This window comes from Pleurodeles waltl, chromosome 7 (assembly GCF_031143425.1).
Source record: "Pleurodeles waltl isolate 20211129_DDA chromosome 7, aPleWal1.hap1.20221129, whole genome shotgun sequence".
NCBI classification, from domain to species: Eukaryota; Metazoa; Chordata; class Amphibia; order Caudata; family Salamandridae; genus Pleurodeles; species Pleurodeles waltl.
The window spans coordinates 87057966-87083568 of record NC_090446.1 but is presented as its reverse complement, the minus strand read 5'-3'; the positions used below and the strand labels follow the sequence as shown (position 1 = coordinate 87083568).

General features: G+C 44.8%; 1 protein-coding gene across 5 annotated transcripts in view; it reads left to right on the top strand.

Annotated features, from left to right (window-relative positions):
• IFFO1 (intermediate filament family orphan 1) overlaps positions 1–25603 on the top strand; it is a 237387-nt gene that overhangs the window by 100977 nt on the left and 110807 nt on the right. For all 5 annotated transcript variants that reach the window (XM_069243097.1, XM_069243100.1, XM_069243101.1 and 2 more), the window contains one exon: positions 6555–6647. In XM_069243097.1, coding sequence (XP_069099198.1) covers positions 6555–6647 — 93 coding nt within the window. The remainder of the gene's footprint in view (positions 1–6554; positions 6648–25603) is intronic.

The window sequence follows — 25603 nt, the reverse complement described above, 5'->3', positions numbered from 1 at the left end:
AAATGTGTGTGGCAGGAAATCCTGACACAGTTTATGCTATTATTATGGAGAATACGACACGTTAAACAGTATAAGAAACTGAACCATTAATGACCATACCTCGAGTGTGGTGGTGGGATGTGTAAGAGGCTCACCTTAACGAAATAGATGCCTCAGCACTGCTTGTCCCACTGCTGTATCGACCTGGTTAGTCTCCTCTAGACAGTAATGTCTTGTAAATGTGTGTTGGCTGGACCATGTTGCTGCTCTACAGATGCTATGTAGTGGTACACCTGCAAAGAGTGCAGCTGAAGTGGCTACCGATCTTGTAGAGTGGGCTCTCACCCTGGTGTGGAGCGGCTTTCCTGCTTTTGAATGGCAGAATTGAATCGCCAGGCCAATCCATCTTTCTAAAGTCTGTTTGGACACCGCGTGTCCCTTCTTTGTTCCGCCGAATGCTACAAATAATTGATCCGACTGGCGGATGGCCTGAGTTTTCTGTAGATAAAACTTTAAGCATCTTTTAATATCGAGAGAATGTAATGTTTTTTCCGCCACTGTTTGCAGATTTGGAAAAAAGGTTTTTAAGATGATTGGTTCATTTAAATGAAATGTTGAGGGAACTTTCGGAATGAATTTAGGATTTGTCCGCAGGATGACACCTGAGTTTGTAAACTGGAGGAATGGCTGTTTGATGGTGAACGCCTGAATGTCACTGACTCTTTTTGCCGAAGTAAGAGCTAACAGTAACGCTGTTTTCCATGCGAGGAATTTTAGGTCAGCTTTGTGGATCGGCTCAAAAGGAGCTTTCATGAGTTGCATCAACACAACATTCAATGACCATAGAGGCGGGGGTTTCCTAATTGGCGGGAAGCCCCGAAAAAGGCCCTTCATAAATTGTTTGACAATTCTTGTGGAACACAAAGAGAGTCTATCTGGTGATCTGCGGTATCTGGAGATTGCTGCCAGATGTACCCTTATGGAAGAATATGCAAGTCCTGATTTTGCCAGGAGCAGGAGATATGGAAGTATCTGTTCCGGAGTAGAAGATAAAGTATGTATATTTTCCGCTGCACACCAAACACAAAACCGTTTCCATTTAAGTCTATAGGTTTTGTTGGTAGTGTCAGCTCTAGCTTTTGCTAAGATGTCTCTACACTCTGGGGAAATTTTGAGATTTAAGTATTCATTGTGTTCAGGAGCCAAGCCGACAAATGAAGAGACGACGGATGTGGGTGTGTGACTTGTCCCTGGTGCATCGTTAAAAGAGTCGGACTCTGTCTGAGTGGTAGATGTGGTCGTTCGGAGAGCATGAGGAGCTCCGTATACCATATTTGTCTGGGCCATCTGGGAGCTATGAGTAGAAGTCGACACCCCTCCGTCTTCATTTTTCTGATGACTCTCGGAATGAGCGGGATCGGAGGAAAAGCGTAGGCATAAACTCCTGACCATCTCATCGAAAACGCATTCCCCCACGAATCTTTTTGGGGAAGCCAACTTGCGTAGAACTGGCATTTCTTGTTCTCGAGAGTGGCAAATAGGTCTAAGTTTGGTTTTCCCCATAATAGAAACAGGCCATTGAGAGTTTTCTGGTCTAGCTCCCACTCGTGATAAGGAATCACTGTCCTGCTCAAGGTGTCTGCTAGAACATTGATCTGTCCTGGCACATGCTCCGCTTTTAGTGAGATATTGTGTTTGATGGCCCATGTCCAAATTTGTTGGGCTAGCTGCGAGAGTTGTAGGGATCTTGTGCCTCCTTGCTTGTTTAGATAAAACATGCTGGTCATGTTGTCCGTCCGGATTAAGACGCTTGAACATTGTATCTTTGGCAAGAAAGCTTTTAGAGCTAAGTGTATTGCTTTGAGTTCTAGATAATTGATGTGGAGCTGGCTCTCTTGCTGATTCCAGATTCCGCTGATTTGCAGGTCCTGGCAGTGTGCACCCCATCCTTCGAGAGAGGCATCCGTTGTTACTATGTAACTTGGTGTTTGAAGAAGAAAAGACAGCCCTTTTGAGAAATTGGTTGGAGTCGCCCACCACCTCATAGTGTTCTTCATTAGAGGCGTTATGCGAATCTTGTCTTCGAAGGAGCCGAGGACCTGTGTCCATTGTATGTCCAATTGCTCTTGCAGGGGTCGCATATGGAGCCTGCAATCTGGGACTAGCGGAATGCACGATGATATCATTCCGAGCAATGATTTGTAGATGCGGACTGAAACAAACTTTTTTCTGGATAGGTTGTCTGCCAACGAGGTTAACTTTTGTTTCCTCTCGTGTGATGGGTACGCTTTGCTGCGTACTGTGTCCAAAATTGCTCCCAAGAAACCCAATTCTTGTTTGGGGTATATCTGAGATTTCTGGTAGTTGACTACAAACCCCAGGCTGTGTAACAATTGAAGGCAATAGGAAATATGATTTGTTACTTGGAATTTTGAGGGTGCCTTTATAAGCCAGTCGTCCAGGTAAGGGAAGACCTGGATACCTGCCTGGCGAAGATGTGCTGCTACTGGAGCTAGCATTTTTGTGAAGATTCTGGGGGCTGATTTGAGACCGAATGGTAGAACCCGGAATTGGAGGTGCATACTTCCTACCCTGAACCTTAAAAATTTGCGATGGTTGCGATATATGGGGATATGAAAATAAGCATCCTGGAGGTCTAGGGATGCCATCCAATCGCCCGTGTTTAAGAGACGCAGGACATCCTGCAACGTTACCATCCTGAACGATTGTTTCTTTAGAAACTTGTTTAGTGCTCTCAAGTCCAGGATGGGGCGCCAGTCTCCTGAGGGTTTCTTGAGAAGGAAAAACCGGGAGTAGAATCCTTTGTTCCTTTGAGATAAAGGGACTGGTTCTATTGCTCCTTTTGTTAGCATTATCCTTACTTCCCTGAGAAGTTGGCTCAACCTCAGAGGCGGTGTACCCGATGGAGGGACACTCAGTGGTGTTTGGATGAATTCCAGAGTATGACCTCTGGTCACCACATCTAGTACCCATCTGTCCGATGTTATAGCCTTCCACTTGGGGAAATAAGAATTGATGCGACCTCCGACCTTCAATATTGATTGGGGAGGTGTTGAGAGTATCCTCTGGTCATTGCTTTCTGCCTGTATCTCTTGCTCGGGCAGCTCCTCTTCCTCTAGCCGGATGTTTGTACGCTGCGGCTGGTGGTAATCGATAATGCTGCTGTTGTTGATGGTGCTGATGTCCTGGTCCTGTGGAGGAAGATGGATATTGTGACCTGTATTGCTGGTATCCACCTCGAAAGGAGTAATTACCTCTACCCTTTGCTCCACGAAAAGGTAGTTTTTTATATTGCAGGGTACCTAGGGATTTTGCTGTATCGGTATCCGTCTTGATAGCCTGCAGCATATCATCGACATGTTTGCCAAACAAACTCTCTCCATCGAAGGGCATGTCGAGAACACGAGTCTGGACTTCTGGTCTGAATGAAGTAGCTTTAAGCCACCCTTGTCTGCGCAGGACTGCTGCTCCAGCTAATTGTCGAAAACCAGTGAGGGAAATATCTATTGCACTGTCTATTATCTCTGCGGAAACCCTTTCTCCCTCCTGCAAGACCTTTTTAGCGTCCACCTTGAGATCTTCTGGCAGTGAATCTACAAAAGCGGACATGTCTGCCCACATCTGGCGATCGTACCTTCCCAGGATGGCAAGGGAATTGGCCGCCTTGACCGTTACTGCAGCAACCGAGGAGAATTTCTTACCGATATTGTCTAGTCTCCTTCCCTCTTTATCTGGGGGAGACCCAATAGGTGTAGAGGGGTTTTTGGATCGTCGTTGAGCCGCCTGTGATATAACCGAGTCAGGTTTCGGCTGTGAGACTAAACAGGCCGGAGAATCATCTGGGGCCTTGTATTTTTTCTCTAGCCTTGGCATTTGCGAAGGCACTGTTGCCGGGTTTTTCATTGCCTTCAAACCCTCCTGCCATAAGAAATCCACAATCGGTATGGCTCTTACAGATCTCTTTGATGGCTCTTTAAAGTCATACAAAAAACACTCAGTTTCATGGGAAACAATTGCCAGGCCAAAACGTTTCGCCGCTCTCTCTATGATATTATGGAAACCTCCTATGTCTTCTGGAGGAGAATCCACTGGAGCTGCTGGAGGTGGAGATGGTGTGGGAACGAGATAGTCGTCCCATTCACTAGCCGCTGAATCTGCTAGCTCGCCCTCTTCCCTTTCGTCGTCCGACGAGAGGTAAGCTTCCGGAGCTTGGCTAGTTACAGGTCTACTAGCCTGTGGCGTTTCGGAAACATTAGTAGTTTGAGCTTGCTGGTAACTCTGAGGTCTAGGTGGCGTGGACTGAGTTGACGGTGGGAACCTTTTGTAGTAGTCCTTCAACATATGTTGTAAATCTGTCACTAATGTGCTAAGCATAGCTAGAGGCGATGGTTGGTTTGCCTGTGGATAAGATGTTGAAGCATAACTATGCTGGTAATGTTGATCCTCTTCTTCATCAAACTCTTGACATTTGACAGTTAGTTGGGACGGGCTACTAGCTGTCCCAAATATTCCTTGATCCTCATCATCATCATTGTCTAAAAGATGTTGTGGTGGGTATGGCAGCACCTTACTTGGTGATGTATGTATCGGCAAAATGTCAGATGGCTTGTCCCCTATATTAATAAGGGAAAGGGGTAAGAATCTGGTGGAGTCCTCATGATGGTATGAGGAATGATCTGGTGAAATGTCCAAAGGTTTGTAAACTGTTAATGCTGTGGTGATCGTCGGATCCATCATCGACGGTTCCCTCGTCGACGGTTCCCTCGTCGACGGCTCCCTCGTCGACGGCTCCCTCGTCGACGGCTCCCTCGTCGACGGCTCCCTCGTCGACGGTACTGTCGTCGACGGGTCTCTCGTCGACGGGTCTCTCGTCGACGCTTCCGTCCATGACTGCGTCTTTGTCAATGGGTCCTTAGTCGACGGTCCCTTCGTCGACGGGTATTTTAGCGACGACGGTCGCTTCGCCGACGTAGTTTGCGTAGATGGGAGTGCCCTGGATGATTTGTGAACCCAGGAGGCCTCCGCTGTCGACGATGTGGTTGCCGACGAAGCTCTTTTGAAGATTTTTGCAGTAATAATCGTCGTCGATGACAAAGGCGACGACGTCATAATCATCGGTGAGGATGGTGTTGTGAACGTCGACGATACCGTGGTCGCTGTTACCGTCGACACTGTCGTCGACGGGGCGGTCGTCGACGGTTGTTTTTTCACCAAAAAGAGTTTTTCTGTCTCTTTTTGTGGTGACAGAGACAGGGATGGTTTCTTTGAGGTGCTTTTCCGGTGTAACGGCGTAGTAGGTTCTGAATGAACCTTTTTTGGTCCATGTTTAACTGCCTCTTCAGTTAAGACTTGTTTAGTCTTTTTGTGCATTTTTCTTGGTGGTTCATCCGCACCTCTATCTCTCTCACCTGTTCTTTTCTGAGGGCGAGAAGTTTGTGGTGACTCTTCGCTGTCTGATGAAGGATGCTCTAAGGCTTTCTGTTTTTGCAGCCATAAGAGAAGTCTACCCTCTCGGTCTTTGAGGGTTTTTTGACTAAAGGTGCGACAGATTTTGCAGTCTCTCACCTTATGGTCTGGATGAAGGCAGTAAATACACTTCTTGTGGGGGTCATCAATATGTAGTCTCTTCTTCCCACAGTTGTCACAGTCTCTGAACAGACCCTTCTTTGCCTTTTCAGACATAGTAAAGTTGTAACTAGTTTCCTGAGAGAAAAAACAATCTTCAGTCAGAAAATAGGAAAAAAACTGAGCAGAGCTCAGGGAGACTCCCTTCACACGACGTGCGGTAGAAAATCTGAGGGAATTCAGCCTCTGTTGGGAGTGTTTGGGAGGGGCTGAATCCTGATTGGTTGATACTCAAGTTTGGGTCTTTTCACAAAACAAAGTGGATAGACTGTAAAATACCCTATGAGGACTACTAGGGCCTACTGGTTTTATTTTTACTGACTTACTGCTTTTTATATATTTAAGTTTACCGTGAGGCTCCCACCTCGACGACGGGGATGATTCAAGCATGTGAATCTATGAAAGATCCAATGCTGGAGAAGCACTGTTGACTCCAAAAAAACATGTTGGCTTGGTCATCCCACCCGCTTCAGGCCAAAAAGAGCTGCAGGATTCGTTGACTAGCCATGTGCATATGAATGACTTGAGGGGAAGAAGACTGACATTGTGGCTTCCACACCGACCACTTATCCACTTGGAGCCTCCCTCGTTCACATATTCCCTTCAGTTGGCCGCCTGCTCCCTTATTTTCTGCCCATCGCTCTTCCTCTCAGTCTCCATCTTTTCACTTGCTCCTGACAAGTGCGCTGATCTGGAGGTCACAAGTTTGAACCCCGACAAGACAGTCTCAGTCTTCCATCATTTTGAAGGTTACTAAATTGAATACTATAAATCAGGTAATAGGGACACCGGTTATTTTCAGTACTTGTGAATGGCGTAATCGTGGAATGAAGCGCTATATAAAAACAAGCTCTCCTTGGACAATCCTAACTTTCTCTGAAAGCCTCTCCCGCCGACTCTAACGCTGTCCTTTTCTGTCTCTCTCACAGCAAGAAGACAGCTTGGAAAAAGTAATAAAGGACACAGAGTCCCTCTTCAAGAGCCGAGAAAAGGAATATCAAGAAACGATCGATCAGATTGAGGTGAGAATGAACAAGATTGCAACATAAACACGGGGAAAGGAAATATCACAGCAGGGTTGGGGGAGGCATCAGAACTGAGAAGGGATAAGCCATGCGAGGAAAGATGAATACCGCAGAGAAAGAGAGAGTGGGGTACCATGAGACAAGTTGAAAACACCAAAGGATGAAGGATGAGAAAGAATAACAGCAGAGAAGTGCGGTGCTACTATAATTAGGATGACCAGCTTTTACGAACCAGGAACAGGCACAAACATAGAAATAAGACTAAACGTTGACATGTCATTCAGCGATATATATTTATTTATATATATATATACATATATATGTTCGATGGCATGTGTAGCTGCAGATACACATGCTGTGCACATCCCGCCATCTGGTTTTGGGCTCGGAGTGTTACAAGTTGTTTTTCTTCGAAGAAGTCTTTTCGAGTCACGCGACCGAGGGACTCCTCCCATTTCGACTCCATTGCGCATGGGCGTCGACTCCATCTTAGATTGTTTTTTTTCCGCCATCGGGTTCGGACGTGTTCCTTTTCGCTCCGTGTTTCGGGTCGGAAAGTTAGTTAGAATCTCGGAAAAAAACGTCGGTATTGTTTGCGTTCGGTATCGGGTTAGTTACAACAGATCGACACCGAATTTAGAAGAGTTCCGGTGGCCCTTCGGGGTTTTTTCGATCCCCCGTCGGGGCCTGGTCGGCCCAGCCACGTGTGAATTCAAGGCTGATGGAACAGACCCCATTCCGCTTCTGTCCAAAATGCCATAACAAGTATCCGTATACGGATCAGCATCTGGTCTGTAACTTGTGCTTGTCCCCAGAGCACAAGGAAGATACTTGTGAGGCCTGTCGAGTGTTTCGGTCCAGAAAGACATTAAGAGACCGAAGAGCCAGAAGACTGCAGATGGCGTAGACGCCGACAGAACAAGAGCGTTTCGAGGAAGAAGAGGAAGCTTTCTCTATCCAAGAGTCGGACTCGGAAGAGCTCGAGGCCGAAGAAACGCCGAAAACCGTGAGTAAGACGTCGAAACATAAGACTCACGAGAAGTCAACAAAAGCCCAGGGGACGCCACCGCCAACAGGCTATGGCTTAACCCAAACAAGCGGTGACTGAGCCAAGGCACAGAAAAAGGGCACGCTGGTGTCGAAGTCATCCGACTCCGGTCGAGATACCGCCACCCAGCAATCTCGGACCCGAGACATCGGCTCTGAGAAATTTCGGCACCGTCACAGCGGCACCGAACAAATTCGGCATCGAGACACCACCACGCCGAAAATTACAAAGGTTTCTTCGGAGCCTAAAAAGACCTCCGAAAAAGCTTCGGTTCCGAAACATCCAGCCTCGGAGCCGAAAACAGGTTCCTATACAGAGGAACAAGGATTGGCCTCCCAAATGAAAAAACATTGATTTGGAGAGGAACTTCAAGCTGTAGAGCCAGACTATACTCAAAGGAGGCTCCACATTCATCAAGACACAGGGAAGATAACCACTCTTCCTCCAATTAAAATAAAAAGAAAACTTGCCTTTCACGAAAAGGACAAGGAGCCACAAGCAAAGATGGCAAAGAAAACAACTCCACCACTTTCTCCACCACCATCAGTGCACACATCACCAGTAGCAACTCCTCCACTGATGCACTCCCTGACTCATACTTCCATGAGTCAAGATGATCCCGATGCATGGGACCTTTACGATGCTCCAGTATCGGACAACAGCCCAGACTCGTACCCTACCAGGCCGTCCCCTCCTGAGGACAGTACATCTTACACACAGGTGATCGCAAGGCAAGCTGTTTTCCATAACGTCACCTTGCATTCAGAACCAATTGAGGATGACTTCTTGTTTAACACGCTAACCTCCACTCATAGCCAGTACCAAAGACTACCTATGCTCCCAGGAATGCTAAAACATTCAAAACAAATCTTTCAAGATCCTGTTAAAGGCCGAGCCATAACTCCAAGAGTGGAGAAAAAATACAAGCCACCGCCAACAGATCCTGTTTATATTACAACGCAGTTAACTCCAGACTCCGTAGTTGTCGGGGCAGCTCGTAAGAGAGCAAACTCTCATACCTCGGGAGACGCACCACCTCCAGACAAAGAGAGTCGCAAATTTGATGCTGCGGGCAAAAGGGTTGCAGCGCAAGCAGCAAACCAATGGCGCATTGCCAATTCACAAGCGCTTTTGGCAAGATATGACAGAGCTCACTGGGATGATATGCAACATTTGATAGAACACTTACCCAAGGAGTTCCAAAAAAGAGCACAACAAGTGGTGGAAGAAGGACAAAGTATCTTTAATAATCAGATACGGTCTTCAATGGATGCAGCAGATACGGCTGCAAGGACAGTAAATACTGCAATAACAATAAGAAGGCACGCATGGCTCCGCACGTCAGGTTTCAAGCCAGAAATTCAACAAGCCGTGCTAAATATGCCATTTAATGAACAGCAGTTGTTTGGGCCGGAAGTCGACACTGCTATTGAGAAACTCAAGAAGGACACTGATACGGCAAAAGCCATGGGCGCACTCTACTCCCCGCAGAGCAGAGGCACCTTTCGCAAAACACCTTTTAGGGGTGGGTTTCGAGGACAACCTACAGAAACCACAACATCACAAACAAGGCCCACTTACCAAAGCCAATATCAGCAGGGAAGTTTTCGGGGGCAATATAGAGGGGGACAATTCCAAAGAGGTAGAGGAAAATTCCAAAGCCCCAAAAGTCCTCAAAATAAGCAGTGACTCACAAGTCACCCATCCCCATCACATAACACCTGTGGGGGGAAGATTAAGCCAATTTTACAAACATTGGGAGGAGATAACAACAGATACTTGGGTACTAGCAATTATCCAGTATGGTTATTGCATAGAATTTCGAGAATTCCCTCCAACAGTCCCACCGAAAACACACAGTATGTCGAAACAACATATAAATCTTCTAGGATTAGAAGTTCAAGCATTGCTCCAAAAAGAGGCAATAGAATTAGTACCAAAACAAGAACTAAACACAGGAGTTTACTCACTGTACTTTATAATACCCAAAAAAGACAAAACTCTAAGACCTATACTAGATCTCAGAATATTAAATACATACATCAAATCAGACCACTTTCACATGGTTACATTACAAGAAGTAATCCCACTGCTCAAACAACAAGACTACATGACAACACTGGATCTAAAGGATGCATATTTCCATATACCAATACATCCTTCACACAGAAAGTACCTAAGGTTTGTATTCCAAGGGATACATTACCAATTCAAAGTGTTGCCATTCGGAATAACAACTGCGCCAAGAGTTTTTACAAAATGTCTAGCAGTAGTAGCTGCACATATCAGAAGGCAGCAAATACATGTGTTCCCGTACCTAGACGATTGGTTAATCAAAACCAACACGCAAAAACAGTGTTCACGACACACAAATTACGTCATAGAAACCCTACACAAACTAGGTTTCTCAATCAATTACTCAAAGTCACACCTTCTGCCGTGTCAAACACAGCAATACCTAGGAGCAACAATCAACACAGTAAAAGGGATTGCCACTCCAAGTCCACAAAGAGTCCAAACATTCCAAAATGTAATACAAGCCATGTATCCAAACCAGAAGATACAGGTCAAATTAGTAATGAAACTCCTAGGCATGATGTCCTCATGCATAGCCATTGTCCCAAACCCAAGGTTGCACATGCGGCCCTTACAACAGTGCCTAGCATCACAGTGGTCACAAGCACAGGGTCAACTTCTAGATCTGGTGTTGATAGACCGCCAAACATACATCTCGCTTCAATGGTGGAACAGTATAAATTTAAACCAAGGGCAGCCTTTTCAAGACCCAGTGCCACAATGCGTAATAACGACAGATGCATCCATGACAGGGTGGGGAGCACACCTCAATCAGCACAGCATCCAAGGACAATGGGACATTCAGCAAAAACAGTTTCATATAAACCACTTAGAACTGTTAGCGGTGTTTCTAGCTCTGAAAGCATTTCAACCCATAATAACCCACAAATACACTCTTGTCAAAACAGACAACATGACAACAATGTATTACCTAAACAAACAGGGTGAAACACACTCGACACAGTTGTGTCTCCTAACACAAAAAATATGGCATTGGGCGATTCACACCCACATTCGCCTAATAGCACAATTTATTCCAGGGATTCAGAATCAGTTAGCAGACAATCTCTCTCGGGATCACCAACAGATCCACGAATGGGAAATTCACCCCCAAATACTGAACACTTACTTCAAAATGTGGGGAACGCCACAAATAGATCTATTTGCAACAAAAGAAAACTCAAAATGCCAAAACTTTGCATCCAGGTACCCACAACATCAGTCTCAGGGCAATGCACTATGGATGAACTGGTCAGGGATATTTGCGTACGCTTTTCCCCCTCTCCCACTTCTTCCATATCTAGTAAACAAGTTGAGTCAAAACAAACTCAAACTCATACTAATAGCACCAACATGGGCAAGGCAACCTTGGTACACAACACTACTAGACCTTTAAGTAGTACCTCATATCAAACTGCCAAACAGACCAGATCTGTTAACACAACACAAACAACAGATCAGACATCCAAATCCAGCATCGCTGAATCTAGCAATTTGGCTCCTGAAATCCTAGAATTCGGGCACTTAGCCCTCACACAGGAATGTATGGAGGTCATAAAACAGGCTAGAAAACCTACCACTAGACACTGTTATGCAAATAAGTGGAAAAGATTTGTTTATTACTGCCATAATAATCAAATTCAACCTTTACACGCATCTGCAAAAGAGATAGTAGGATACTTACTACATTTGCAGAAATCTAAACTAGCTTTCTCTTCCATTAAAATACATCTTACGGCAATTTCAGCTTACCTGCAAATTACGCACTCAACTTCATTATTTAGGATACCAGTCATAAAAGCGTTTATGGAAAGCCTAAAGAGAATTATACCACCAAGAACACCACCAGTTCCTTCATGGAACCTCAACATTGTCTTAACACGACTCATCGGTCCACCTTTTGAGCCCATGCACTCTTGTGAAATGCAATACTTAACGTGGAAAGTTGCATTTTTAATTGCCATCACATCTCTAAGAAGAGTGAGTGAGATTCAAGCATGTTCGATGGCATCTGTCGCTGTAGATACGCATGTTTTGCATAGCTCGCCATCTGGTGTTGGGCCGGAGTGTTACAAGTTGTTTTTCTTCGAAGAAGTCTTTCGAGTCACGGGACCGAGTGACTCCTCCTTTTGTCTCCATTGCGCATGGGCGTCGACTCCATCTTCGATTGTTTTTTTTCCACCATCGGGTTCGGACGTGTTCCTGTCGCTCCGAGTTTCGGAACGGAAAGATAGCTAATTTCGGAAGATTTTCGTCGGTATTGTTGCGTTCGGGATCGGCGTAGTTATATTCAACACCGCGTCGAAAGATCGAAGAGCTCCGGTGCCCTTCGGGTAGTTTTTCGATCCCCCATCGGGGCCTGGTCGGCCCGACCGCGTGCAGAAGAACGCCGATGGAACGGACCCACTTCTGTCCCAAATGCCACAATAAATACCCCTATACAGACCAACACTTGGTCTGTAACCTGTGCCTGTCACCTGAGCACAGTGAAGACACCTGCGAGGCCTGTCGTGCGTTCCGGTCCCGAAAAACACTCCGAGACCGTCGAGCCAGAAGACTTCAGATGGCGTCCGCGCCGACAGCCCACCGAGAGTTCGAGGAACAAGAAGAGGAAGGAACCTTTTCGATCCACGAATCGGACTCCGAAGGATTCGACGATACACAAACCGTGAGTAAGACGTCGAAAACCACTCAGAAGAAGATTTACAAGGCCCAGGGGACGCCACTGCCACCAGGCCATGGCTCGACCCATAAATTCGGTGACCGACCGTCGGCACCGAAAAAGGCCCAAACAGTGCCGAGATCGTCCGACTCCGGTCTAGACACCGGCACGCAGCCTTCTCGGGACCGAGAAAGTGCTGGAGACAAGCATCGACACCGAGATACCGGTGTAGACACGGCTCGACGCCGAGACAGCGCCACCGACGAAGATCGACGCCGAGAGGTTTCGGCCCCGAAAAAGAAAAAAGTCACCTAGGAGCCGAAAAAAGATGCAGACAGGGTTTCGGTGCCAAAACAGACTGCAACCGACCCAGTTTCAGGCTCTTATACAGAAGAGCAATCGCTAACCTCCCAAATGCGAAAGCATAGGTTTGAGGAAGAGCTACAATCAACTGATGTAGACCATACGCAAAAGCGTATTTTCATACAGGAGGAGACAGGAAAAATAAGCACCCTTCCCCCTATTAGAAGAAAGAGAAGATTGGAGTTCCAAACTGAACAAACACCACAAACAAAGGTGGTGAAAAAGGTTACTCCACCACCCTCTCCTCCACCTGTAATTAACGTCTCACCAGCACAAACTCCATCACATTCCCCAGCTCACACCACCATGAGCCAGGGTGACCAAGATCAGGACGCATGGGACTTATACGACGCCCCAGTGTCAGATAACAGCCCGGAGGCATACCCTACGAAGCCATCTCCACCAGAGGACAGCACTGCGTATTCTCAAGTGGTGGCTAGAGCAGCACAATTTCACAATGTAAGCCTCCACTCAGAACAGGTCGAGGATGACTTTTTATTCAACACCCTCTCCTCCACCCACAGCTCCTACCAAAGCCTGCCTATGCTCCCTGGTATGCTCCGGCACGCAAAAGAAATCTTTAAGGAGCCGGTCAAAAGTAGGGCAATCACACCAAGAGTGGAAAAAAAGTATAAGGCGCCTCCTACAGACCCGGTTTTCATCACTACACAGCTGCCACCAGACTCTGTCGTTGTAGGAGCAGCTAGGAAAAGGGCCAACTCCCACACATCTGGAGATGCACCACCCCCAGATAAAGAAAGCCGCAAGTTCGATGCAGCTGGTAAGAGAGTCGCAGCACAAGCTGCAAACCAGTGGCGCATCGCTAACTCTCAGGCACTACTTGCGCGCTATGACAGAGCCCATTGGGATGAGATGCAACATCTCATTGAACATCTGCCCAAGGACCTACAAAAGAGGGCAAAACAAGTGGTTGAGGAGGGACAGAACATTTCAAACAACCAAATACGCTCCTCCATGGACGCTGCAGATACAGCTGCACGGACAATTAATACATCTGTAACTATCAGAAGGCATGCATGGCTACGAACGTCTGGATTTAAACCAGAGATTCAGCAAGCAGTTCTCAATATGCCTTTTAACGAAAAAGAACTGTTCGGTCCAGAAGTGGACACAGCAATTGAGAAACTCAAAAAGGACACGGACACTGCTAAAGCCATGGGCGCACTCTACTCCCCGCAGAGCAGAGGGAATTACAGCACATTCCGTAAAACACCCTTTAGAGGGGGGTTTCGGGGTCAGGGCACACAAGCCAGCACCTCACAGGCAACACCGTCCAGTTACCAGGGACACTACAGAGGAGGTTTTCGGGGACAATATAGAGGAGGGCAATTCCCTAGGAATAGGGGAAAATTTCAAAGCCCCAAAACCCCTACTACTAAGCAGTGACTCACATGTCACTCACCCCCTCCACACAACACCAGTGGGGGAAAGAATAGGTCATTATTACAAAGCATGGGAGGAAATCACTACAGACACTTGGGTTCTAGCAATTATCCAACATGGTTATTGCATAGAATTTCTACAATTCCCTCCAAACATACCACCAAAAGCACAAAATTTGACAAAACATCATTCCAATCTCCTGGAGATAGAAGTGCAGGCACTATTGCAGAAGAATGCAATCGAATTAGTACCAAACACACAAATAAACACAGGAGTTTACTCACTGTACTTTCTGATACCAAAGAAGGACAACACGCTGAGACCAATCCTAGACCTCAGAATAGTAAACACATTCATCAAATCAGACCACTTTCACATGGTCACACTACAAGAAGTGTTACCATTGCTAAAACTACACGACTACATGACCACTTTAGACCTCAAAGACGCGTATTTCCATATACCAATACACCCATCGCACAGGAAATACCTAAGGTTTGTATTCAAAGGAATACATTACCAATTCAAGGTATTGCCTTTCGGATTAACAACCGCACCAAGAGTCTTTACCAAATGTCTAGCAGTAGTCGCTGCACACATCAGAAGGCAGCAAATACATGTGTTCCCATATCTAGACGACTGGCTAATCAAGGCCCATTCGTTAATAGAGTGCTCAAAGCACACAAATCAGATCATACAAACCCTCTTCAAACTAGGGTTCACCGTCAACTTCACAAAATCCAACATTCTGCCATGCAAGGTACAACAATACCTAGGAGCCATAATAGACTCAACAAAAGGAGTAGCCACTCCAAGTCCCCAAAGAATCCAAAATTTCAACAACATCATACAACGCATGTATCCAACACAAAAGATACAAGCAAAGATGATATTACAACTCCTAGGCATGATGTCTTCATGCATAGCCATTGTCCCAAACGCAAGACTGCACATGAGGCCCTTACAACAGTGCCTAGCATCACAGTGGTCACAAGCACAGGGTCATCTTCTAGATCTGGTGTTAATAGACCGCCAAACTTACCTCTCGCTTCTATGGTGGAACAACATAAATTTCAACAAAGGGCGGCCTTTCCAAGACCCAGTGCCACAATACGTAATAACAACAGATGCTTCCATGACAGGGTGGGGAGCACACCTCGATCAACGCAGCATACAAGGACAATGGAACGTACATCAAACAAAACTGCATATAAATCACCTAGAACTACTAGCAGTTTTTCAAGCACTAAAAGCTTTCCAACCAATAATAGTTCACAAATACATTCTCGTCAAAACAGACAACATGACAACAATGTATTATCTAAACAAACAAGGGGGGACACACTCCACGCAGTTAAGCCTGCTAGCACAAAAAATTTGGCGTTGGGCAATTCACAACCAAATTCGCCTAATAGCACAATTTATACCAGGGATTCAGAATCAACTCGCAGACAATCTCTCTCGAGATCACCAACAGGTTCACGAATGGGAAATTCACCCCCAAATTCTGAACACCTATTTCAAACTCTGGGGAACACCTCAAATAGACTTGTTTGCGACGAAGGAGAACGCAAAATGCCAAAACTTTGCATCCAGATACCCACACAAGCAGTCCCAAGGCAATGCCCTATGGATGAACTGGTCAGGGATATTTGCTTACGCTTTTCCTCCTCTCCCTCTCCTTCCTTATCTGGTAAACAAACTCAGTCAAAACAAACTCAAACTCATATTAATAGCACCAACTTGGGCAAGGCAACCCTGGTACACAACGCTGCTAGACCTATCAGTAGTACCCCACATCAAATTGCCCAACAGGCCAGATCTATTGACACAACACAACCAAAAGATCAGACACCCAGATCCAGCATCGCTGAATCTAGCAATTTGGCTCCTGAAATCCTAGAATTCGGGCACTTACAACTTACCCAAGAATGTATGGAAGTCCTAAAGCAAGCCAGAAGGCCATCCACCAGGCACTGCTATGCAAGTAAATGGAAGAGGTTTGTTTGCTACTGCCATATTAATCAGATCCAACCATTACACACGACTCCAAAACATGTAGTGGGTTACTTGCTTCACTAAAAAAAATCTTAACCTGGCTTTCTCTTCCATTAAAATACACCTTGCAGCAATATCTGCATACCTGCAGACTACCTATTCAACTTCCCTATATAGGATACCAGTCATTAAAGCATTCATGGAGGGCCTTAAGAGAATTATACCACCAAGAACACCACCTGTTCCTTCATGGAACCTAAATGTTGTCCTAACTAGACTTATGGGTCCACCTTTTGAACCCATGCACTCCTGCGAAATACAGTTCCTAACCTGGAAGGTTGCATTTCTCATCGCCATTACTTCCCTAAGAAGAGTAAGCGAGATTCAGGCATTTACAATACAAGAACCTTTTATACAACTACACAAGAATAAGGTCGTCCTAAGGACTAATCCAAAATGTTTACCAAAGGTTATTTCACCGTTCCATCTAAATCAAACAGTGGAACTTCCAGTGTTCTTTCCACAGCCAGATACCGTAGCTGAGAGGGCACTACATACATTAGATGTCAAAAGAGCATTAATGTATTACATTGACAGAACAAAGAACATCAGAAAGACTAAACAACTATTTATTGCATTTCAAAAACCTCATGCAGGAAACCCAATATCAAAACAAGGTATAGCCAGATGGATAGTTAAATGCATCCAAATCTGCTACCTTAAAGCTAAACGACAGCTGCCCATTACACCAAGGGCACACTCAACCAGAAAGAAAGGTGCTACCATGGCCTTTCTAGGAAACATCCCAATGCAAGAAATATGTAAGGCAGCCACATGGTCTACGCCTCACACATTCACCAAGCACTACTGTGTAGACGTGTTATCCGCACAACAAGCCACAGTAGGTCAAGCCGTATTAAGAACATTGTTTCAGACTTCTTCCACTCCTACAGGCTGAGCCACCGCTTTTGGGGAGATAACTGCTTACTAGTCTATGCAAAACATGCGTATCTACAGCGACAGATGCCATCGAACTGAAAATGTCACTTACCCAGTGTACATCTGTTCGTGGCATCAGTCGCTGTAGATTCGCATGTGCCCACCCGCCTCCCCGGGAGCCTGTAGCAGTTCGGAAGTTACCTTCAACTATTTGTATATATATCATTTCAACCTTAAATAAGTACATACTTAGTCACTCCATTGCATGGGCACTATTACTACAATTCAACTCCTACCTCACCCTCTGCGGGGGAAAAACAATCGAAGATGGAGTCGACGCCCATGCGCAATGGAGACAAAAGACTCGAAAGACTTCTTCGAAGAAAAACAACTTGTAACACTCCGGCCCAACACCAGATGGCGAGCTATGCAAAACATGCGAATCTACAGCGACTGATGCCACGAACAGATGTACACTGGGTAAGTGACATTTTCATTACCATTCAAGAACCATTTATTCAAATACACAAAAATAAAGTTGTTCTACGGACCAATCCTAAATTTTGACCAAAAGTAATCTCACCGTTCCACTTGAATCAAACGGTAGAATTACCAGTGTTCTTCCCACAGCCAGATTCTGTAGCTGAAAGAGCACTACATACATTAGACATCAAAACAGCACTAATCTACTACATTGACAGAACAAAACTAATTTGAAAGACAAAACAACTATTTATCGCCTTTCAAAAACCTCATACAGGAAATCCTATTTCAAAACAAGGCATTGCTAGATGGATAGTTAAGTGCATTCAAACCTGCTATCTTAAAGCTAAAAGAGAACTGCCTATTACACCAAAGGCACACTCAACCAGAAAGAAAGGTGCTAGCATGGCCTTTCTAGGAAATATTCCAATGAACGAAATATGTAAGGCAGCAACATGGTCTACGCCTCATACATTTACCAAGCACTACTGTGTAGATGTGTTAACTGCACAACAGGCAACAGTAGGTCAAGCTGTACTAAGAACATTATTTCAAACTACTTCAACTCCTACAGGCTGAACCACTGCTTTTTGGGGAGATAACTGCTTATTAGTCTATGCAGAACATGTGTATCTGCAGCTACACATGCCATCGAACGGAAAATGTCACTTACCCAGTGTACATCTGTTCGTGGCATTAGTCGCTGCAGATTCACATGCGCCCACCCGCCTCCCCGGGAGCCTGTAGCCGTTTAGAAGTAGATCTTAAACATTTGTACATTTGCAAATATATTACTTGAAACTTCATTATGTACATACGCATTCACTCCATTGCATGTGCACTATTACTAGCATACACAATTCCTACTTCACCCTCTGCGGGGAAAACAATCTAAGATGGAGTCGACGCCCATGCGCAATGGAGTCGAAATGGGAGGAGTCCCTCGGTCTCGTGACTCGAAAAGACTTCTTCGAAGAAAAACAACTTGTAACACTCCGAGCCCAACACCAGATGGCGGGATGTGCACAGCATGTGAATCTGCAGCGACTAATGCCACGAACAGATGTACACTGGGTAAGTGACATTTTCCATATATAGCTGAATGACATGTATATATATGTTCGATGGCACTTGTAGCTGCAGATACACATGCTATGCATATTGATTCCGACATCTAGTGTTGGGCTTGGAGTGTTACAAGTTGTTTTTCTTCAAAGAAGTCTTTTAGAGGTACATGATCGAGTGACTCCTCCTCTTGGTTCCATAGCGCATGGTCGTCAACTCCATTATTAGATTTCTTTCCGCCGTCGGGTTCAGACGTGTTTCCACTCGCTCCAAGATTTCGGTTTGGAAAACTTTAGAAAACCTTTCTTTTCGTCAGTATTGTCTCAATCGCGTTATCTAACTAGCATCGAACCAGTAGTACCGTTGGGAAACCACTTTGTTCGCCCTTCGGGGCCCGCGCGCCCAACTCAGGCCTATTTGGGCCGACCGCGTGGAGAGCCCAATGGATCGGACTCCATTCTGATTCTGCCCTCGATGCCACGCCAAGTACCCATACACAGACCAGCACTTGGTTTGCAACCTGTGCCTTTCTCCAGACCATCAGGAGGAACACTGTGAGGCCTGTCAATCGTTTAGATAAAAAAAGACTCTTCGAGACCGAAGAGCAAGAAGGCTGGAAATGGCATTGAAGAGCAGTGAACATCTCGACGTCACCGAAGAGGAGCAGACGCAAACAGCAGCCTCTATCCGAGACACAGAGTCTGAGCAGGAGTCCGAAGACGACAGACCCATCACAGCCAGCCAGCATGTGAGTACGTCTGCCCAGCACCCCCACACAAGAAACATAAGAAGGCCTAGGGTACACCACTGCCGGAAGGCCGTGGTTCAGCCCGAAAAAAAGACTGTTGGGGACCGACCTTTGGGTTTGGCACCGAAAAAGGCCACACCTCCAACTACTTCGGAGTCGACAAAAACTATCAAGGGTTCCATTTCGGACTCCAGCAAAAAAAGCTATGTTCGGAGTCGAAAATAAGAAAGACAGTTTCGGAGCTGAGACCTTCCACAAAATTTTCAATACCAAAAAAACATCAAACTTCGGAACCGAAAAAGACAGGTTATGCAGAGGAGCAAGGACTTTCCAAAAAAGTACGAGAAAGCCATAAAACCTCTGAGGAATATTCGGACATTGAGCCCATAAGTTATGGATGAGAGGCAATCTAGCATACACATCCATAAAGAGACAGGGAGAATTATTACAGCACCTCCTCTAAAGACAGAGAAAGCTGGCATTCCAAGAACTGGACACTGCACAGTCACCAGCTAAAGTGCAAAACCAAAAAGAGAAGCCAGTACCTCCTCAGTCTTCTCCTCCTCATTCTCCGCACCTACCTACCTCTCATCACACCAGCCCTCCTCCAATGCCCTCTCCATCACATTCTTTTGATTCCAAAGAAGACATTGTAGATCCATGGAACCTTTATGATCCTGATCCCGTCCCAGATAACAACCCCTCTAAACCATCTCCACCTGAAGATATTACAGTATACAATCAGGTCATAGCCAGGGCTGCAGCTTACCGTGGGGTAACAATGCACACAGAACCATTAGAGGAAGAAATTTTGTTTAACACGTTATCCTCAATACATTCTAGGTACCAATGCCTCCCAATGCTACCAGGCATGGTAAAGCACGCAGACCAAATTTTAAATGGGCCTGTGAAAACAACAATAATTAATCCTAGAATAGAGAAGGAGTATAAGCCTGCACCCTCTGACCCTGACTACATCAACCATCAGGTGCCTCCCTATTCAGTGGTGGTTAGTGCTGCACGAAAGAGGGCAAATAGCCAGTCTTCAGGAGATGCACCCCCTCCTGATAAAGAGAGCAGGAAATTTGACACTGCATGGAAGAGAGTTGCGTCCCAAGCATCAAATCAATGGAGGATAGCTAAATCCCAGGCACTACTAGCCAGTTATGATAGAGCCCATTGGGATGAGATGCAGGATATCATACAGCATCTCCCAAAAGAGCACCAAAAGAGGGCACAGCAGGTAGTAGAGGAAGGGCAAGCTATCAGTAACACCTGTATAAGGTCTGCCCTTGATGCGGCTGATACAGCTACAAGGAGCGTGAACACAGTAATTACCATTCGAAGACATGCATGGCTGCACTCCTCTGGTTTTAAACTAGAAATCCAACAGGCTGTGTTAAACATGCCTTTTGACAAGAAACATCTTTTTGGGCCAGAGGTGGACACTACAATAGAAAAATTGCGAAAAGACTCCGATACAGCCAAAGCAATGGGTGCTCTGTATACTACACCATGTAGGGGGTCATTTTGTAAGCCTCAGTTTCGAGGATGTTTTAGACCACAATCCTCTGAGGCAGTGGTTCCCAACCTTTTGACTTCTGTGGACCCCCATTTTATCAATACTGGAGCCCGGGGACCCCCACTGAATCATTATTGGAACACGGGGACCCCCGAGGAGTCATTACTGATAGCTGGGACCTAATATTATTATTAAATGTTTTAAGCAGCTGCGGACCCCCTGAGGAGGCTTCGCGGATCCCCAGGGGTCCCCGGCCCACAGGTTGGGAACCACTGCTCTGAGGCATCAACTTCACAAGCAAAACCAGCTTATCAAACCCAGTACCAGCGAGGTGGATTTAGAGGAACATACAGAGGACAATACTTTAGAAATGGAGGTAAATTCCAAACCTCTAAACAACCAGCAACACAACCAAAAAATTGACTTTCCTCACTCCCTTCCACTCCACACATCTCCTGTGGGGGGAAGACTACAGCAGTTCCACGCACACTGGCAAAATATCACCACAGACAACTGGGTGTTATTAATTATCCGCAATGGCTATTGCCCAGAATTGATAAACACTCCTCCAACTATTCCACCAAGATATCACAAACTAAACCCAGAACATACAGTTTTTACAACAAGAGGTTCAATCTCTACTACTCAAACAAGCAATAGAATTATTTCCACAGTCTCATTTAAGAACAGGAGTTTACTCACTATACTTTCTAATTCCCAAAAAATATAGCACCCTCCGGCCAATATTAGACCTCAGGCCCCTAAATTTGTACATCCTGTCAGAACATTTTCACGTGGTAATTCTGAAAGATTTTATCCCACTGCTACAAAATCAAGACTTTATGACAGCCCCAGACCTCAAGGATGCGTATTTCCACATACCCATCCATCCACCTCACAGAAAATACCTCAGGTTTGTCATACAAGGAAAACACTACCAATTCAAGGTGTTACCTTTCGGCATAACAACAGCTCCAAGGGTGTTCACAAAGTGCTTAGAAGTAGTAACAGCTTACCTGAGAAGACAACACATCCATGTCTTTCCATATCTAGACGATTGGCTAATAAAATCAAGCAATCGTACACAATGCCAAAATCATACACGTTACATGATAGAAACTCTGCACACGCTTGGTTTTTCTATAAACTACCAAAAGTCATACCTTCCACCAGCACAAGTACAACCGTATTTAGGTTCTTTCCTAAATACTTAACTAGCTCTAGCGTATCCAAATACACATAGGATACAAGCTTTTCAAAATCTAATTCCACTTATACAACCAAATCAACAATACACTGCAAGATTTGTCATGAAAATCTTAGGAATGATGGCATCTTGCATAGCAATAGTCCCACATGCAAGATTAAATATGAGGCCCTTACAACAGTGCCTTTCACAACAATGGTCACAGGCACACAGTCAACTTCAAGATCTAGTGCTGGTAGACCGCCAGACACATATGTCCCTTCAGTGGTGGAATCACAGCAACTTAATAAAGGGGTGGTCGTTTCAAGACCCTGTGCCTCAATCCATAATTATGACAGATACATCAGCGACTGGTCGGGGAGCTCATCTAGACAATCACAATATTCACGGGCAATGGGATGTCAAACAAAAACAGCTACACATAAACCATTTAGAATTATTAGCTGTATTTCTTGCCCTAAAAGCATTTTAACCTTTTCTCAAACAGAAGAATGTTCTTATAAAGACAGACAACATGACAACCATGTATTATCTCAACAAACAGGGAGGGACACATTCATCTAGAAATGGGCAATTCACAATCAAATTCATCTATCAGCACAGTACATTCCAGGGATAGACAATCAGTTGGAAGATGTCATCAGCAGAAATCACCAACAAACACACGAATGGGAGATTCACCCTCAAGTACTTCAAAAGTACTTTCAAAAGTGGGGAACACCAGACATAGATCTATTTGCAACAAGCGAAAATACAAAATGCCAAAATTGTGCATCCAGGCACCCACATCCTCTCTCCAAAGGCAATGCTCTATGGATCAGTTGGTCAGGGATATTTGCTTACGCTTTTCCCCCTCTCCCACTCCTTCCGTTTCTAGTCAACAAGTTGCGTCAAACTTCACTCAACATGATACTCATAGCACCAACATGGGCACGTCAACCGTGGTACACAACACTACTAGATCTATCTTTAGTACCTCACTCCAAACTCCCACGCAGACCAGATTTGCTAACACAAAACAAAGGTCAAATCAGACATTCAGACCCCACGCTCTCAATCTAGCGATTTGGCTCCTGAGGTCATAGACTTTGGATATTTAAAACTCCCACCCGAATGTATGGAAGTCATTAAACAAGCATGAAAACCCACTACTAGACAGGGCTAGGCAAACAAGTGGAAAAGATTTGAATATTATTGTCAATCTAAAACCATAGATCCTCTTTAAGCATCAATACAAGACATTGTATGTTACTTACTTCATTTGCAAAAATCTAATTTAGCTTTTTCCTCCATAAAAATACACCTTACTGCAATATCTGCATACTTACAAACTATTCAACATAGTTCTTTATTTAGAGTTCCTGTTATTAAAGCTTTAATGGAAGGGTTAAAATGCATCATTCTACCTAGAACACCACCAGTTCCATCTTGGAATTTAAATATAGTGCTTACAAGACTTATGGGACCACCTTTTGAACCCATTCACACTTGCCAAATTCAGTTTCTAACATGGAAAGTTGCCTTCCTGGTGGCAATTACAGCTTTAAGAAGAGTAAGTGAAATACAAGCTTTCACTCTTGAGGAACCTTTTTTCCAAGTACATAAACACAAGGTTGTACTAAGAACAAATCCAAAATTCCCACCGACAGTAGTCTCACCATTTTACATCAATCAAACAGTGGAATTGCCAATTTTCTTTCCACAGCCAGATTCTGTGGCAAAAAGAGCTCTGCATACACTAGAGCTTAAAAGAGTTCTAATGTATTACATAGACAGAACTAAACAGTTTAGAAAAACAAAACAACTTTTTGTAGCTTTTCAACAACCACATACAGGCAATCCTATATCAAAACAAGGTTTAGCCAGATGGATTGTTAGATGTATACAAACATGTTATATCAAAGCAAAACGACAACTTTTAGTCACTCCCAAAGCACATTCTACAAGAAAGAAAGGTGCAACAATGGCTTTTTTGAAGAAACATACCAATGGCTAATATATGGAAAGCAGCTACATGGTCAACACTTCATACATTTACTAAACACTACTGTGTTGATGTTTTATCACAACAACAAGCTACTGTAGGAAAGGCTGTTCTAAGAACATTATTTCAAACAACTTCAACTCCTACAGGCTAGCCACCGCTGTTTTTTGGGAGGACTAACTGCTTTGTAGTCTATGCACAGCATCTGCAGCTACACATTCCATCGAACGGAAAATGTCACTTACCCAGTGTACATCTGTTCGTGGCATGTTGTGCTGCAGATTCACATGCACCCTCCCTCCTCCCCGGAAGCCTGTATTCATTTAAGTTAATACATTTGTACATATGTATATACATTTACATTTGCATGGACATCTCTTTTCTCTTATATACTTTATAACTCTTTTCTACACCCTCTGCGGGAAAACAGTCATAACAATGGAGTCAATGACCATGTGCAATGGAACCGAAGAGGAGGAGTCACTCGATCCTGTGACTCTAAGGTCCATGTTTATACTTTTTTTGTGCCGTATTTGTGTCATTGTTTGACGCAAAAACGGCGCAAACTTGCAAAATACAATTGTATTTTGTAAGTTTGCAACGTTTTTGCATCACAAAGCGGCACAAATGCGGCGCTAAAAAAGTATAAATATGGGCCTAAAAGACTGACGGAATCGATATGCATAGCATGTGAATCTGCAGCACAACATGCCATGAACAGATGTACACTAGGTAAGTGACATATTCCATATATATATGCCTCCCATTCCCACCCCCCCAACATAGCTGTCAGAAGCTCCAGGGTCTGACTGTTGGTGAGCCAGGCCCTGGCTTATGGGCTTTGCAGACTTCATTCACCCCTCATTAGATCTTGCTGTGCTGGATGAATGAAACAGATGCAGCACAATTGGGGACTGTAAATGTTAAGTTGTGTCTCTGGTGTGATAAGAGGGCAGAATGAAACGTGAGCCTGCACAACTCTGTGACTGATGTGCACGTTCATCTGACCCTCTCTAAAAAACCAGGACATGTCTTTGTTTTGACAAAAAGTGTTGGGACACCGAGACAGTCCTTTAAAAAATGGGACTGTCCGGTCAAAACAGGGACGTCTGTTTACCCTAACTGTAAGTAGAGCAGTGATACCACCAGAGAAGAAGAGGGGTGTTATAATAGCATTGCGGTGACAGTACAAGTAAAGAAAATACAAAATGGTGTAAAGGAGAAATAGAATAACTCCAGCCGATAAAGCGCTTTTCAGTAGAAGAGAGGTAACATACTGCATGAGGAGAGAGAGAGAGAGAGAGAGAGAATAGGGGCTGGCGCAAGAGAAGTGGCACCAGAAAAAGAAAGAAGAAAGAGAGACCACTCTTGGGTGAAGAGAACAACTAGAACATGAGAGCGAGGGACTGACATCAGAGGACAAGGTGATGCTTGAGGCAAGGAAAGGAGTGCTG